The following is a 17,435-nucleotide window of genomic DNA, read 5'->3' as shown; positions in this document are numbered from 1 at the left end:
CCCGGGGGACACCCGCCCCCACGGCCAGGGAGGTGCCCCAGCTTGGCGGTGGAGGATGCTGCCACTGCGGCCTGGGCCAGGGAGGGCTGAAGCAGTTCCCCAACGCCTGCCTGAGGAGTCAGGGCTGAGAGCAGCACTCAGGTGACCTGGGGGCCATACGGACCCATCCCTCTCAGGTCTGTTTGCAAGCATCTCCTTCGTGGACAACATCCCTGTCCACTGCCTAGGGCCTGCGCAGAGCCCCCAGCGGCTACACGTGCAGGGTCACAGTGGACACAGTCACTTGAAGGCTCGTGAGCCAACCCACAGGGAAGTGGGCAGCAGCTTAACACTTCCCACAGCTTGCTTAAATTCTCCAAACAGTGAAAAAAAAATGAGGTTTGCTTTTCCTCCTGAGTTTATTCTTGAGCAGGCCTGGAGTATGCTGTGTGTTTTCTCTGTAGCTACTAATGAGTCAGAAGATGGCAGCGGGGAGACCTGACCACCAAGCAGTGCCCAGAGCCCCCAGGGGACACACTCGGCCCGGAGGCGTGGCTGACACCCCATCTCGGTGTTGTCCAGCACCGAGCCAACACCGCCTGTAGCTCAGAGCACACTAGACTTGACACCTGTTCTGCGTTTAAACATCTCGAAGCAAATTGTTCAAACAGTTCCCGATCTGGAGGCTCTAAAGTTCAGTTTTTAAATCTCCAGATGCCACGTCTATGAAACCCAAATTGTTAGCCAACACAGAAGTAACCTTATATACCAGTAACTGGCAAGCTTCAGCTCGAGTTTGTAAATAAATTTGGGTGTGTGGCCATGCCCACCCATCGGCAGCTTTCAGGTTACAAAAGAAGAGCTGAGTAGTTGTGACAGAAACCATGGCTTGTGAAGCCCTAGAGTTTGGCCCTTCATGGAAAACACTGGTTGAACCCTACGGTCCACAGGAACAGCTCTGGGGTCACGGTTAAGTGTCGCTGGAGATTACCGGAGGGGTGCAGTAAGGAAGGCAGTGCTCCTGGAGGAAGTCCCCCCCACCCCCACCTGGACAGGTGCCCTGCTCACCTGTGGCCTGGCAGAAGAGATGGAAGGTCCCCAGGGCATGCACGTGCTGGGCCTGGTCGCTGAGGAAGGGCGGCAGCAAGGTGACCTGCAGGCGGCGGTCAGGCCCTGGGCCCGAGGCCGGCCAGGGGCTTCGGGGAGAGGAAGATGAGTCGGGGCCCAGACAGGACAGGGAAGAGGACCCCGGAGGAGGGAAGGGCAGAGGAGATGAGGCTGCGAGACAGAGGACAGAAAAGAGAGAGGGCTCTGAGGAGAAGTCATCAGGAGTGCACCGCATGCCAGGGAAGGAGAATGAAGCACAGGAGAGAAAAGGGGCCCAGGCCACGTGGGGAGGCAGCGGAGCAGCCGCAGAGAACCATGTCCCCGCATCAAGGATATAAGCTTCTGTTTATTCGGTTACTTTCCAAATGTATACAATTCAAAGTAGAAAAATAAAAACAAAGTAAATCTTATAAAACACAAATGTTTACACCAGAACGGTCAAATCCTATCATGCTGGAAGATGACATCGGCCACACAGGCACACACGCTCAGAGTTTATTGCTCTTTGCCACGGAAAGAAAGCCTCCTCTTGTGGGCGTCTGGAAAGCAGGAGGTGGAGTGTGACGTCGGTGATGATAGGACCGTGCGGCCCACTTGCACCTTGACAGATGGCGCCAGGCTTGGCAGGTCTGCGGCAGCAGCATGTGGGGGCTGGGGGGCTGTGGTCACTGGCCTGGCTGCCCCCTGGCCACCCAGCTCTTTTCCAGTTGTAGACAGCTCAGTTAGGCCAGAGAGTCTGGGCAGGCAGAGAGCATGAGATGGAAGCAAAATGGAAAAGGAGATGTTCAGATGACCAAGACATCCTGGAGAACATTCTGCCTGAACAAGAGGTTTTCACCAGTGGCCATGGGCATTAGATTGTAACACGCTTGTCCTCTCAGCTCTGGGCTAGCCCAGCTCCATCCATAGCAGTCTGGGGCCCGTCCCTCCCTCCAAACTCTACCCAGTGTCGTGGAATGGTCCTCCATAGCCTTCTCCTCGAAAGAGTTAAGACAAGAGTAAAAAGGTACAGAAAGAAAAATCTCTGAAAATGATGCTTCCCTCAAGGAACAAAATTTCAAGAATAATTAAAAAAAGAAGTGTGATCAAGAGATGATTTTTGTCTACATTTCTAAAAGCGGAAAAGAATGCATTTAGCAAAAGTAAGTTTATCCCTGAGAATCTTAAGCAACGTAAGCCATACCTTTATCCTAATATACAACAAAATTCAGAAAATGTACATCTTCCAAATATTAAAACATCTGCTTTAGTAATTAAAAAAATAAAATGACCCAACACGCCAACATAATTAAAGCAAAATCCTAAAAAGTAATGACGTGGAAGGAAAGGTCCGTGCCAACCTGGACAACAGGTGATAAGTTACCAATCTGATAAACTAAAACGTCATTTCCAATCTGGAATTAAATTATCTTTCAGTGGCTGCTACGAGGAGGGGACGTTCATGGCCCTTCTTCTCAGACCAGTGGCAGTCTGGCCATCTTTCCGCCGCAGAGCGGCCGTGGGTGAGCCTGTGGGCGCGACTCCAAACGCGCCACCGACCAGGGAGGCCAGACTCGATGCTTGCTGTTTTCCAAAAGGACAAAGAGAAGCCAAGTCACAAGTGCGACCCAAGAAAAAAGACACAGAAGGCTGAGGTTTGCTGACGACGGCTACCTACGCAGCACTGGATGGAGCACTGAACTGGCAACACAGAGACCCTGCGGGCGGCCGGAGCCTCAGTCCCCGTCCGCATCCGAGTCGGCGAACTTCAGCTCGCACTTGACGTCGAATGGCCGGTCCCTGACCGGGAGCTCGTCGATCTTCTGCGAGTCCTCCCGGTCAGTGGGCAGCCGGCTGGCCATCGTGTCCTGCTCTGTCTCGTAGCCGGTGTCCAGGGCTGGCTTGGGCTGTCCCCCATTCTGCTGGGAGAAGCTGCCCTGCTCCACCAGCGTCTCCTTCACACTCTGCTCAAAGTCTGAGAAGTCCGAAGTGGGCTTCTTCTTCCCGAGGAGCATGGCCGAGCGGAATTTCAAGCACTGTCCGGGCAGGTAGCCCTTATAGCAGTTGTAGGAGACGAGGCAGAGGAAGAGGGCGAAGAAGAAGAGGAAGAGAAACATGAGGAGGCGGTTGTCACTGGACTTTAGATACAATGTCTTCTCCGAGTGGACTTGCGGGACCGTGTTGATGACGATCTTTGGTTCGCAGGACGTACTAGTGGGTGCCACGGGGCTGGATGGTGGGGGAACAGCACCCAGCGTGGTGACCTGCACGGCTGGGGTCTGAGGAAAGGAGACTGGGGTGGGCCCCACTGACACTCTGGGGGTGATCCGACTGCCTTCTGTCCGTGTGGCTGGAGAGGTAGAGGCCACTGTGGTTCGCTGGACCGTCTTGACCTCCAGAACATGCTTGGCCACCACCTGCAAGATCGTCTTGTTCTTGACCTTCTCCTCCGACAGGCACTGATACACCCCGCTGTCTCCTTCCGACAGGTTGAAGATGAGCAGGTTCTTTCTGCCTACCAAGCTGTACTTGGGGCTTTCGGCCTTGAGCACGCCGTTCTGGAACTTCCATACCACCCGGGCCAGGTTGGACTTTTGGGAACATTTGAGTTCTGCTGTGCCGCCATGCTTGAAAAAATGCTGCAGGTAACTTTCTTTAATTTTATCTGGAACATTAAAATAAATGTGCACAGCATCAACAACCCTGCTCAATACTTCTCTCAAAAATAGGTCAACACGTACAAGAGGACACAAGAATTTCACCCAGTGGAGCAACATGGAATCTTCCAGAACAGCTAAGGAGATAAAGACATGCGTGACCAAAAAGCAAAGATGAGCTCCCAGTGGCAGCCCTGGGGGATGGGGAGAACTCCCAGGCCAGGCAGGCTGCACAGCAGCCAGCTGTGCCTTCTGGTGGCGGCGCCAAGTCAAAGGTATCAAACTTCTGCTAGCAGCTCGGTGGGCCTTGCCCCCTCCTCCTAAACCTGTCTTAACTGATGACATCTGTCAGGTTAGGGATGGGAGCCCAGGGCACACCTGCCTTCAGCTGGAACATGCCTGATCTCCTGGCAGGGGTGGGATGGGAACGGGAACTAATCTCTCCTGAGCACCTCCCTCCGGCTCACAAGAAGTGTGTATGCATGTATGCTCAGTTGCTCAGTTGCGCCCGACTCTTTGTGACCCCCAGGCTCCTCTGCCAGGCTCCTCTGTCCAGGGGATTCCCCAGGCAAGAATACTGGAGTAGGTTGCCATGCCCTCCTCCAGGGGATCTTCCTGACTCGGGGATCAAACCCATGTCTCCTGCATCTCCTGCATTGCAGGTGGATTCTTTATCCTCTGAGCCACCTGGGAAGCCCCACAAGAGGTGTGGCCCCAAGCCAAGCGGAAGAGAGAGGCATATCAAGAGTGGACGTCACGGTTTGGGATGAGAGTGCCTTCCAGTAAACACACTCTGCATGGCTTCGGCATCCTGTTTTGCAATACAAGGGACAAAGAAACATCACAGGGGTCTGCCACGAGATACTCGACCTCTGTTCCGAGTAAAGAAAGAAAAACAAAACGTGCGAAATGCTACAACAGCAAAGCGTCATGAAATGGTTAGGAGACCCGGCTGCCCCTAAAGGGGAGGTGGCGGGGACGGGCAACTTACCAGGGCAAGTGGATGCATCCCCATTCATTTCCTGAATCAGTCCCCTGAAAGACAACGGGGCACAGTTACAGGGTGCACACGCGTCAGGCCGTGGGGCTGGGCTGGGCACCAGCTTGCCACACACGGTACCTGCTGGGGCTGTCAGTCTGGTGCAGGGCGACACAGGCGGCCACGGCCGGGCTCCAGGCGCAGTAGGGGTCCCGGGCAAGCACGCAGTCCTCGCAGGTGCCATGCTTCCCGCAGAAGGCCACAGGGGCCTGCACCACACCCGAGTTGGAACCGGCATAGACAAACTTCCTGCCCTGTGGGTGTGAAGCAGACAAGCGCAGGGGGCATGGGGTGGGGGCAGCCTTCAAGGGCCGGGTGCTTCTCTAGCTCACAGGGAATGGTGACAAGGCATCTCCCCGAGCTTCTCGAAGAGGCAGTGGTACGAGGCCAGGTTAGATCCTGGACAGATCTGCATAGCAGCATTGTGACATCATGGGCCGTGTGTGGTTTTGCGGGCTGGGGGGAGTCCACAGACTAACTCAGAGTACACTGGGCCTTGGTCCAAACTCCTCCTCCTCCTTCCGAGCACCCACCCTCACCCTACTTGCCAGAAGTGCTTCTCTGCACCTTCTCTGCCAGCTCCATGCACAGGAAGATGCACTAGCCTGACACTTCTGGTCGCCCTCCCAGCCTCACTAGGCAAGAGGCCACAGCCTCCAAAACTCATCTCGTGTTCCCAACACGTGAACCCCAGCACAGAGACGACACATGTCAGTGTGTGAATCCAGCGAGGCCGCAGTGAACGTCAGAGGAGAGCAAACAGAGTTTTAATAAACAGAGTAAGACAAGTGAGGAGGCAGTCACTGCTCTCGCGTCGACATTTACGAGAAATGAACACAGCTAGGGAAATGGAGAGCCACGCTCCGAGTGGCCGTGAGTGTCGGTCGCTCTGTCGTGTCTGACTCTTTTGTGACCCGTGAACTGTAGCTCTCCAGGCTTCTCTGTCAATGGGATTCTCCAGGCAAGAATACTGGAGTAGGTAGCCATTCCCTTCTCCAGGAGGTCTTCCCGACCCAGGGATTGAACCTGGGTCTCCTGCACTGCAGGCAGATTCTTTACCATCTGAGCCACTAGGGAGAGGAGCAGAGAGCAGGGCAGGATCCTCTGTGCTCCGCAGCACTGGGCCTGGGACCCATCCCTCTCAGGCTGATGGCCCCAGAGCCCACAACACAGAAGGAAAACTGGGTGCCATTGGGCAGGCTGATTTTTCTCATTGAGCTCAACTACAACAAAGGCTGCCCTTCGGCGTCCACCTGAAGCCCACCAGGAGACTCAGGGCTGGCGATTCAGAAGCTCAGCATTTACTCTCTCCTTCCTGGTGAGTCACTCTCACCTTGACATTCTAGAAAGGCCTTTGTTTAATGTCAAAAGATTGCCAAGTTTACATGACGCTTCGTATTTGAGACTCAGATGAGACACAGCCTCTGTCCTCGGAAACGCGTTTTCAAGTAACCTGTCTGGCTGGAGTGCAAAGTCCCTGGGTGACCCCAGATCCCCTGGCCTGTGATGTCTCGAAGGCCCAGGGGTCACAGACCCACCGTGTGTGAGCACAGTTGAGAGAGAGGGCAGTGCCCCTGTGATGGCGTCACACTGTGAAGACAAGTGACAGAGAGCCAGGCCCAGTGCTGGCCTGTCCACGTAGGCAGAGACCTGGGCACTGAGGCCAGGAGCACCCTGTATTCGTAAGAAGGAATCAGGACGACATCTCAGATCACAGTTGGGATCTGTGACTCGGAGGAGAGGAAAAGTTTGCTGGGATGACTGGCCCAGCGGGCAACTTCAGCAGGCTCCTATAGAAGGGCCCTGGCGAGGGTGTGGACACTCCTGCAAAGTGGGGCAGGTGGTCTGGGTTGGGGAGGGGGCAGCCTGTCCCAGGCTGGCTCCATCCCCCTGCCCTACAGTCCACTCAGCCTCCAGCCCTTGCTCCCCAACAGGGCAGGGCTGAGCCCCCATGACTGCACCTGACCCATCCCAATGAACGTGGGACAGTAAAGTGGCCTGAGACCTCATAGCAGTGACCGCAGCAGGCAAGGCCCACGGGTGGACACCAAAGTCAGTGGGCAAGAGGGAACTGGGTGTCTATTTAGCCTCAGAGCATTACTTGCTCAGTCATGTCTGATTCTTTGTGACCCCATGGACTGTAGCCCACCAGGCTCCTCTGTTCATGGAATCCTCCAGGCAAGGATACTGCCATTCCCTTCTCCAGGGGATCTTCCCAACCTAGGGATCAAACCCAGGCCTCCTGCATTGAGGGTGGATTCTTTACCATCTGAGCCACCAGGGAAGCCCACAGTTGCCCACAACTAAGCGTCAGCCACTGCGGGGGCTGAATGTGGCCCCCAAACTCTTCAACCCCTCCCTCTAGGAGCTGGGGCTTGGCTCCTGGCCCCCTGGGGTGGGCTGCTCCCACTGACCACAGAGTGTGGAGATAACACAGTGGTCCAGTGGCTAAGACTACATACTCCCAATGCTCCTGGGTTTGGGCCTTGGTCAGGGAACTGTATCCTGCATGCTGCAATGAAGATCCCACATGCTAAAAGTAAAACTGGACGCAGCCAAAAAACAAAACACAAAAATCAAGAGGTCACACTGACTGCACCTTCCTGAGACAAAGGTCATCTCCCCAAAATGCTCAACATCAATCTAAACACAAGAAACACCAGGTATGCCCAAAATGGAGGGGCATTCCACAAAATGCTGACCAGTGCTCTCCAAAAGTGTCAAGGTCACCAAGATGAGGGCAGATGGGGAGCCATCCAGACCGGGGGTACTGAGGAAAGGTACCAAGGCCACGTGTGGCCCTAGAGTCAGAAAGCAGGCCATGGGAACGTGAGGATCGGGAGTGTGGAGGTGAGTTAGGGTGCTGCTGCCAGCAGACCTGCTCAGGTTCGATAGGAGCGCTGGGGAAGGGCTGCAGGACTACTCCACCTCAACTCTTGCGTGAGAGAAAACAAGCCGGCCGGGGACCACCTGGCTCCTGTGAGATGTGCTGAGTATGCACATGCTCAGGCCCCCACCCTCTGGGGGACTGTGCCCTCAGCTGCAGCACTGGGCTCTCATCTCCGGGTCCACACGTGGGTAGTTGTGGGTGGATGTGGCCAGAGCTGGAGGGACTCCCGCCTTTGCTGCACAGGTGGTATCTCACCATTACAGAATGTTCCCAGAAAAACCACACTTAGCCTGGCCCCTGGACCCAGGGCACGCCTGCCATGTACACACCAGAGACGAGAGCAGGCCTGTTCATGCAGCAGGGGAGAGACAACCCCAGTGTCTACCAGGGGGTGAATAAAGCAGATGGATATGCACAGGATGGAATGCTACTCAGCCCCAAACAGGAAGGAGATCCTGTCAGCTGCTACAACATGGATGAACCTTTAGGACCTGATGCTCAGGGAAACAGGCCCACCTCAAAAGGACGAATGTTGTCGGATTCCACTGACACGAGGTTCTTCTTAGAGTAGTCAAAGACACAGAGGTGGAATGCAGAGGGGTGGGTGCTAGGGGCTGGGGAATGGGAGGAAGGGAGACTTAGTGGTTAACGGTATGGGGTTTTAGCGTTGTAAGATATGAAGTTCTGGGGATAGATGGGGAGGAGGGTTTCACAATGTGAATGTATTTAATGCTTCTAAGGTGTACACGCAAAAATAATTAAAATGGTACAATTTATGAAGTGCATTTACCACAATGCACTTGTTGTGAGAGGACAGGAGGTAGAGACAAGGGACTCCCCGACCTGGTGGAGGCTGTGTGCCGGGCCATCCTGTGCTCCCCCAGCCCTGTGGTGCCTGCTCATTAGCTTTCTGCAATGAGGACCAGGCATGAGTGACCCAGGAGAGCCTGCTGGTGGGGAGTGGGGAGGGAGGAACTGGTGTCTTTTCACCCCAAACAGCCGCTTCCTGCTGCCATGGCAGCACAGCCAGCATTCCAAAGCCACCCTGAGCCCACCAGCCCAGGAGGTGTGGGACCCCATGACTGCACAATGTGTTTTCATCTGTTCTAGGCAAATGAGCCGGGCCCCAGCGCAGTGGGGGCTCCTGTGGGGAAAGGTGATTCCCTCCCTGGGGCTCCAGGCTCCCTCCCGGGGTGCCAGCCTCCCTCCTGGGCCACTTGACCATTCCTGACTGCAGGGAGTGAGCAAAGGACTGATCTGTGAGACCTTCCAGTAGGCGATCCTGCCCCCATCCTTCCCGTGGGATCAGTGACCACAAAGACTTGGGTCAGGATGGCAGGGCCAGCTGGGTCCAGGAATGATGTCTTGTGGAGCAGAGCTGAGCCCTGCTCTCACCACATGTCCACTCTGGGGGCCCGGCCTTAGTTCTGATGAGTATTTGACCATTTGGAGGCCTTAAGCGTGCTTGGCTGAAGCACCCAAGCAACATGGTGGTGGCAAGAAGGGCGCCTGGGTTTCCTTATTTCAACAAATTGTACAGGAGAGCGTGGCGAAGGGTGGCCAAAAGCACTGCTTGAGAGGCACAGATCTAAGTCTGCGAGCCTAACTCCACCAGGCTATTCTGTCTTCCTTCCCTTTCAGAATTGGAGGGAGAAGACACACACTGCAGGGGCCGAGAGGGGAGGGGACCCTGCAACAGGAGACTGAAAACCAGATGCAACTCCTCAAGCTCATGATGAAGGGGAGAGGATGAAAGCCCACGTGCAGCATTTGCAAATGCAAGCCTGACCAAGACGTCACCTTCTTTTCTTTTTCACCTGCCTGTCAGGGGCCCAATCCTGCTGCCCACAGCCCCGGGGCTGAGGAAGGGCTGAGCCTGGGCCCTACAAGCCACATGTAGCTCCCACCAGGACCCAGGGCAGGGAGGATGTTCTGGGAGGCCAGAGGAACAACCTCTTTCCAGCATGAAGGGAGGAAAGCTCAGGAGTGCTGTGGGTCCAGAAGGAAAATCTCAACAACAGGGTGACACCATATGAAGTGGGACAGGCCAGCCTGGTGCCCCTAAGCCAGGCTTTACAAATGGGGTACAGGTGGGAGAGGCTGAGTGATGGGGGGCCCTGTGTCAGAGGGGAATGTGACATGTGGCCAGGTGGCCAATTTCTGGTGCTGACTAGAGTCTATTAGCCCAGGGGCCACAGCATGGGGGACGTCACAGGGCAGGGCTGGGACCCTCCCAGAGGCTGCCAAACTTCACTGCACAGAGGAGGAAACAGAGACAGGACTGGCCCGCCCAGGCTCACAGCCACGCACCTGGAGCTGGATGTGGACGAGGCCACGTGAAGCCAGGCCCGCGCTCTGCTCCGTACTCTCTACCCCAGCTGTAAACCGGGAGGCACGTTTCCCAAAGGCCGCCTGGTATGCACAGCTGAGGACTGCCTGTGGACTGCAGGGCAGATCCAGCCCGCGTGCTGCTTCCGGGCAGCCCACCCACTAAGAACAATTTTCACATACCGAAATAGTTGAAGAAGAATCAAAAGACTAACATTTTGTGATATATGAAAATTTCGGGGACTTCCTTGTGGTCCAGTGGTTAAGAATCCGCCTGGCAATGCAGGGGATGCAGGTTCGATCCCTGGGTCGGGAAGATCCCCTGGAGAAGGGAATGGCAACCCACTCCAGTATTCTTGCCTGGAGAATCCTGAAGGACAGAGGAGCCTGGTGGGCTATAGTCCATGGGGTCACAAAGAGTTGTACACAACTGAGCGACTAACACTTTCACTTTGTCTTTCCTGTACCCCATAGCTCACGGAAGAACTTTCTGTAACAGCCTGAAGGTAGGTTCATCTGGGCCAGATGGACGACGGGGCCTGCCTGGCCCAGCCCGCCCTGAGGTCACTGAAATGTGGGGCTGCCCTGCCAGCCCCCGGGGACTTACCTTCTTGGAAGACAGCAGCAGGCTCTGGATGGGCTCGAAGTCCTGGAAGAGCTGAGTCTCCTCAATGATGTGGATGTCATTCTCAAGGCTGATGGCTTTGTGCAGGGCTCCCCGGTCTGCAAGGTGAAAGCTGCATGTCAGTCCCCAGGAGAAGGGGACGGTGCTGGCGCTGTTGGCCACAGCAGCAAACAGTCACCCTTCTGCCTCCCGCACCTTCCCCCAACAGGAGGCTTAGAAACAGATGATGTTTTTGCGTTAGACTCACAAAGGGAAGAGTCATATGCAAAATAAACAACTGGACACCCAGCTGGCATGGGTCATCCCCATCTTTTTCAGAAAAAATAAACAGCTCTTTGTTAAGTCCAATACTCCCCATCAGAATGGTCGACACTGTGTCATCCAAATAAATGTGACATGGTTCTTGGGCACCACAGGCCTCTGGGGGTGCCAGCCCACCAGGAGCCCCAGGCAGGGGCAGCCAGCAGCTGGGCAGCACCCAGGGCTGACCACAGAGCTTGCCCGCTGCTGCTGCTCCTTTGCCTGGTCACCATTTCCATTCCAGGAAACTTGTGTTGGCAACTACGGGCCACCAGGAGAGGTGTGTCTCCCACGGCAGGTCAGGACAGGTCTCGAGCCCAGTTGTCACTCAGGGAGGCAGGACGTGCCTGTCTGCAGCTCTCACCTCGCCTCCATGGCACCACCTGGCCTCCCTCTACACCAGCCCAGACCCATCAGACCTGAATTTCTAGATCTGGGTCAGGACCTGCATTTTTAACTGGCGCTCCAGGTGTTCTGATGGTCACAGAGATCTGAAGCCACCCAGGTGTGGGGACTTCTCAGAAATCTTCCCACACACTAATAAATCCTCCCACTACTCGGGCACCCGGGCGAGATGCTGGCTCCGTGTGGCAGAGATTCGCTGGTCTTCATTGTTTGGTTGCTCAAGTCGTGTCTGACTTTTTGCAGTCCTATAAACTGTAGCCCACCAGGCTCCTCTGTCCGTGGGATTCTCCTGACAAGAACACTGGAGTGGGTTGCCCTTGCCTTCTCCAAGGGATCTTCCCAACCCAGGCATTGAACCTGTGTCTCTTGCGTTGGCAGGTGGATTCTTTACCACTGAGCCACCACTGGACGTACCCGTGTTCTTACCCAGGGACCCACCTGTGCTGACAAACATGACGTCGTGGATGGTTCCATCCAGGGCCCGGGCCCTGTCCACCACAATCTGCGTGTAGTTCACGTCGCCTTTGATCAGCCGGGGCCTACTGTCTATCGGGGTCACGGAGTCGTCCATCAGAGGGTGGTCTTTGACGAACTGCAGGGTCTTGTCCGGCAGGTTGAGCGAGCTAGAAAAGTTGGCCGCCCGTGCCTCCCGGTTGATACACTGCGGGAAATAGATCAGCCATGACCGTGGGCGCTTGGGCACGCAGCATGCGCTCACACAATCGGGCACGCAGCATGCGCTCACACAATCGGGCACGCAGCATGCGCTCACACAAGAGTCGGGGCTTCCCCAAGGTGCAGAGCTTGGGAGTACACTGTGGATTTCTTGCCAAGATGGAAACACTGAGCTGACCTTTCCCCAGGTATCTAAAGACACAGTTATACAGCAGGTAGGCAATGCAACTGTCTTTTTCTCCACAGGACACAATGGTCTCTCGTGATACATAGTCAATGAAGTTATTTTCATCAACTCATAAATGAAAAAAATCGTGTCAGATGTCTGAAACTGAAAACCACACATTTCTCTTTTGATAGCTCTCCCAGAAGAGAAGCCTGGAAAAATGGCTAAAAACAGTCCAGTTATAAATATAAACAGCATAAAGGTCGAGAGCATGAAGGTCCTTTTTTCTGTCCTAGCTCCTAATTTGTGTACACCAAAATTCACGACCACAGGTGAATGCCTTTTGCTTAATGACATGCAGGAAAAGAACTGACCCGCCAGCGACGGTGCACCCACAGAGGGGGACGGTCCTGGGAGGGAGTCCCAAGCCTCAGGCCACTCTCCCAGGTCACAGTCCCACCTGTGGACCACGTACACGGCCCGGCTCACCAGGCCCATCATAAATGGATGCCTCACATCAGCCTAGATACCCACACCGATTCCTACATAAAATTTACTACTTTTAGGGAAATAAAAAGTGTGACTCATATTAACGAATGGAGAGTAGCACGCATCTCTCTGCCAAGAAATCATGTTTCTCTGCAAGACACAGAAAACGAAACAGATCTAATTCTATTGTGCAATGTTAATCCCACAAAACATCCGGTGCCAGCCAGAACACCTTCTCGTTCGGGCAGTTTACAGCAACGGCTGTGACACAGCACACTGATGAGAAGGACCCAGGAAGCAGAGAGCGTGCCCCCGGCCCTCCCCGCTCCCAGGGGGAAGCCCGCGCCCACTCACCGCCCCGGGCCGTGGCGTGGGCACAGCCCCGTTGTAGCGCACCCACTTGGTGTGGGACTGCTCCACCGTGGCGCTCTGCATGTACTTCCCACGGGAGAAGACCGCCTCGGCCGTGGACAGGTTGTAGGCGCACACGGCCGACAGCCCCACGTTGTTCCTGGGGAGGAGGGGGTGACGTGACTGCCCTGAGGCGGGGGGCAGGGCACGGGTCGGGGGAAGGAAAGTGCGGTGAAAACACCCCACCCCTGCCCGCCTGGAGCACTCACAGCTGCGGGGTGAAGACCCCGTAGAACACGGGTTCCTTCAGGTCCGGAGACCTGAGGACGAAGACATCCCGCAGCACGTTAAAGACGAGGTTGCTGTCCGGCCGGGAGCAGATGAGCCTGGCCTTCAGGAAGGAGGTCCACTTCTTCTGTAAGGTCCTCAGGCCCCCCTGGTCCCCCTGGAACCCCAAATACATGTGCAGTGAGAGGAGGGGAGGCTCCCCCCAAACGTGAGCCGGTGACGAGGGATGTACTCCAGCCCCGAGCAGCTCTGCCTCAGTGAAAGGAAGCTGAGGCCAAAAAGGAAAGCCGGCTGCAGACCACCAGTGACCCCAGCAACCCCTTCCGTGCCAGCTCAGGTCATGGATTAAAGCACAAAACCCAACCCACAACAACACCTCAACAAGCAGTCACCCAACTGCAGACAGAACAACTGTTGGATTCCGCCCGCCCTCGGCGTCATGAAGCAGACGCCCCGCTGTCCTCCTGCGCGGTCACCGCTTTAGCCCTTTGGCTCACATGCACCTCCAGACTCAAGACCCATCTGTGAGCGACCGGCAGAGCCAGGGGCTGGTGGACACACAGGCTCCCCAGTCTGTCTCTGGCCAGTGTGCTTAGACAAGGTCTCCCCTAAAAGGCATTCCTCAAGGAGATCAGATTTTTACTTCTTTCCAGCTCTCAAGCTATCTGCTGAGATCCTCTGGACCTATCAAGTTCCCCAAAGCACTCTTTAGTGAACGGAGCACTAAGCAACAATCATGGAACACTCCTAACATGACTGGGTCTGGACAGAAGTACTGAAACTCTGAGTACTAGACACAGAAGATCATGAAACTGAACGTGTCCACACTCACTCTGGACACAGTGAAAACGCACTCCCCAACCTTTATGTTGGAATGGAAAAACCCCTAATTACAATGTGAAAGTGGAAGTGTTAGTTGCTTAGTCACATCCAACTCTTTGTGATCCAATGGACTGTAGCCTGTCAGACACCTCTGTCCATGGAATTCTCCAGGCAAGAATCCTGGAGTGGCTGCCATTCCCTTCTCCAGGGGATCTTCTCAAACGAGGGTCTCCCACATTCCAGACGGATTCTTTACCGTCTGAGCCACCAAGGATAGATTTTGGTTAATACAGTACAGGAAAACTAACTTCCTATAAACTGGGAGAGATTTAAGGAATGTGTTAAGAACAGAGCCCTGAGGACAGAAAGCCAGTCACTGTCACACACGGGCTGGTGCTCCTGTGGTCCCCAAGGCGACCTGTAGGAAGGATGAAGACCGAGCCCAACAGCCCATCCACACCACTATCTGTGGTGTGGATGAATATGAGGAAGGAGACAGGCACCTCAGAGGAAGTGTGGAGCCCAGGTGACGTGCTCTCCCCAAGTACAGGGACCAAAGAGAAAAGCGGGGGTGGGCTCACCTTGCAGACCCTCGCTATCCGGGGGATCATCAGCTTGAAGACAAACTCGTACTCCACAGACACCTCCGTGAAGAAGAAGTACACCCTGTCGTCCCCGAGGTCCTCGCCCTCCGGGCTCTCTCGCACCACGTCAGCAAACACGAAGCTGGGCTCTGCAGGGACGGACGCTGTGATTAGCCCCGTACACGTCAAGGGCCCCGGCACCCCCCGTCAGAATGTGGGAGGCTGCCTGTGCCATACCCCACACAGACTCCAGGGCCTAGGGATGGTGACGGGGCCCATCTTGCCCTCCTCAGGCTAAGGAGAGGCTGGAGGTGGGGGTTCTGACACACAACCTCCCAGTCCAGCCCAAGAACTGAGGGCTGGATCTCTAAACTGGCAGGCAGCCTGGAGGCAACAGGGAGCCAGACCCCACCATCCCTAGAGACTCACTGGGAAATATGCTTTTGCTGGTTTAAACAGCCCATCCCTAACAGAGACAAACTCCTGACCACCAGATCCAGGTGCCCCAAGGCTCTAGCAGGCTGGCCAGTGCCCAGGAGAAAAGTCTCCTGTGAGCAGCTGTGAGCCATCTGATTGCGAATCCAATGTGGACACGTGACATCCAGGGATAACGGTATAATGTCACGTGCTGATCTAACAAGCCCAAGGTTGTCAATCTGAGCCTTCCAGATCTATTTTCAAGGAAGGGTAAAGGCAAGGTTAAACCAGCTCACAGGTGGCACTAGTGGTACAGAACCTGCCTGCCAGTGCAGGGGACATAAGAGACACAGGTTTGATCTCTTGGGTCGGGAAGATCTCCTGGAGGAGGGCATGGCAATCTCCTCCCATATTCTGGCCTGGAGAATCCCATGGACAGAGGAGCCCGGTGGGCTGCAGTCCACAGGGTTGAAAAGAGTCAGATGTGATTTAGCACACAACCAACTAACTTAGCAGAGAAGAAAGCAAGTCCCCAGGTGCTGGCAGTGGAGCCCCGAGTGGTTCCAGCAGAACCCCCACCTCACCGGGCCTGACATGAACCCCAAGACACAGGAAGGTGAGCCGCAGACGCCTTCCCATGAGGCTGGGAGCCGGAAGAGGGCGAACTAGAACGGGGGCTCTGGTGGAGAGGGAGCCACCCCAAGCACAAACACACCTTCCACCACGCGGCCCACTTCTTACCATTAAGCCAAGGAATTGCATACTCTGTCCTCAGAGGACTGTGCGTAGAATTTCGGGAGATGATAGGTTCACTTCCCAGAAAGTTGTACGACGTCCCGGAATAAAGCTCTCCATCTTCAGTGACCCAGGAGGAAAGAGGAAAAAGGGATCGAGACTAGTGTTGGTGACACGGCGATGCCCCCGCACCACTTCTCCTTCCAACCTGACTCAAGGGAACAGAGACACCACCGCCCTGCTTCTGGGTGCATGTTTCTGTTTCCTGAGTCTTCTGTTTCATTTCTGGACGTGGGGGACTTTGTGCCCATGATAAACTGTTTGGGGCAACAAGCGACAAGCAATTCCTGCATCCAGTAAAATGACAAACGCATCAGTGGGTGCACAGGGGGCCCTGGCCTGCTGGCCCTGGGTGTGCGAGCGCAGTTCAAGGCAGGCCACGGCTCAGTCACAAACGTCCTCTGAACAGAAGCTTCCTTCAACCTGCCCGACTCATCCAGGTGGTCTGCACAGGCGACAGATACAAAATAACCTGTCCCCAAATCTAACCAGAAGACTGCGGAGGTGGCCGTCTATCCTCCTGAGCAACGAATCCAAGAGCTCTAGAGAGACTCCTGGACCTTCTGTGTGGACGGTGAATATGGGCACCAAGCAGAGGGGGTCACTGCAGAGGAGGAGGAACGGGGCCGCCTGGGTCCAGGGGGCCAAGCCGGGAACGGACACCGAGAGCAGGACTCACCGACCATGACAGACGTGTAGCTCTGTGCTGGGTCAAAGGGACACCTTCCTTTGCCATCTTCATTTTTCCCCAGAAATTTGAAGGATGTTAAGTTCTATAATTGAGCAGAAAGGGAGAATATCATAAATGTCTGAAGTCCTGCGGTCATCCCGATCGTGCTTCTTTGCTGGACCATTTAATCTTCAGACTTGCTCTTCTGGGGAGATGGAGGGGACAGCACATATGCTGTCACCAGCTGTCCCAGGTCTGGAGGCCAGCACCTTGGCAACTTCTATCACGCTGGCACCCTCTGACACCCTCGAGAGCACCTCAAGGTCCTGGAGCCTCAGCTGACTCCCCGTAAGACCGAGACAGTCAATGCTGATGTCTCTAGGGTCACAAAACAGCCAGGGCACAAAATAGCCAGGGCAAACCAAACACAGGGTGTGCTCCGGAAGGAACTGGAAGGCCTTTTAACATCAGTAAAGATGCCTTCAAAGCAGCGGGGGAGCAGGTTATCCAATGAACTGATATCAGAAAAAAGGAGCCAGAACCTCCACCACATCCTACCCACCGAGACACACTCCAGATGGATTGGTGACCAGAGTGTTAAAGATGGAACCATGCTGCACTAATGGGTGACCATTTCAGCCTTGGGACCATCTCTCTGCACCCGGCAAGAGAGCTCAAAGCCAAGAAAGGGGAAAAATAGACAGGTCCAGCACAGAGAGGACTGGACGGTGTCTGTCCACTGAAAGAATGAGATAGATCAACAGTGACAAAGTGGGGGACATGAGAGCAAAATGACAGACAAGGCGTGTCCATCCCTGAATATGTGAGACGTTTGTACAAATGAGTAAAAACGCATCTCAGAGGAAAAT

At 55.0% G+C, this 17,435-nt stretch overlaps 1 protein-coding gene across 5 annotated transcripts in view; it reads right to left on the bottom strand.

Moving 5' to 3' along the window:
• The window catches only part of SEMA4D (sema domain, immunoglobulin domain (Ig), transmembrane domain (TM) and short cytoplasmic domain, (semaphorin) 4D), a 76,182-nt gene that overhangs the window by 12,190 nt on the left and 46,557 nt on the right, over positions 1 to 17,435 (bottom strand). For 4 of the 5 annotated variants that reach the window (XM_010844794.1, XM_010844793.1, XM_010844792.1 and 1 more), the window contains 10 exons: positions 16,576 to 16,669; positions 15,843 to 15,956; positions 14,682 to 14,833; positions 13,260 to 13,435; positions 12,994 to 13,150; positions 11,748 to 11,970; positions 10,587 to 10,702; positions 4,843 to 5,015; positions 4,714 to 4,757; positions 1,413 to 3,730 (listed from right to left, as the gene is read on the bottom strand). In XM_010844794.1, coding sequence (XP_010843096.1) covers positions 2,802 to 3,730; positions 4,714 to 4,757; positions 4,843 to 5,015; positions 10,587 to 10,702; positions 11,748 to 11,970; positions 12,994 to 13,150; positions 13,260 to 13,435; positions 14,682 to 14,833; positions 15,843 to 15,956; positions 16,576 to 16,669 — 2,178 coding nt within the window. In that variant the 3' untranslated portion in view covers positions 1,413 to 2,801. Of the gene's footprint in view, positions 1 to 1,047; positions 1,258 to 1,412; positions 3,731 to 4,713; positions 4,758 to 4,842; positions 5,016 to 10,586; positions 10,703 to 11,747; positions 11,971 to 12,993; positions 13,151 to 13,259; positions 13,436 to 14,681; positions 14,834 to 15,842; positions 15,957 to 16,575; positions 16,670 to 17,435 lie in introns of those variants that run through there. The other variant, XM_010844795.1, reaches the window with a different exon arrangement.

This window comes from Bison bison, unplaced genomic scaffold (genome assembly GCF_000754665.1).
Source record: "Bison bison bison isolate TAMUID 2011002044 unplaced genomic scaffold, Bison_UMD1.0 scf7180017864209, whole genome shotgun sequence".
NCBI classification, from domain to species: domain Eukaryota; kingdom Metazoa; phylum Chordata; class Mammalia; order Artiodactyla; family Bovidae; genus Bison; species Bison bison.
The sequence above is the reverse complement of the archived record's forward strand: the minus strand, read 5'-3'. Positions and strand labels throughout refer to the sequence as shown.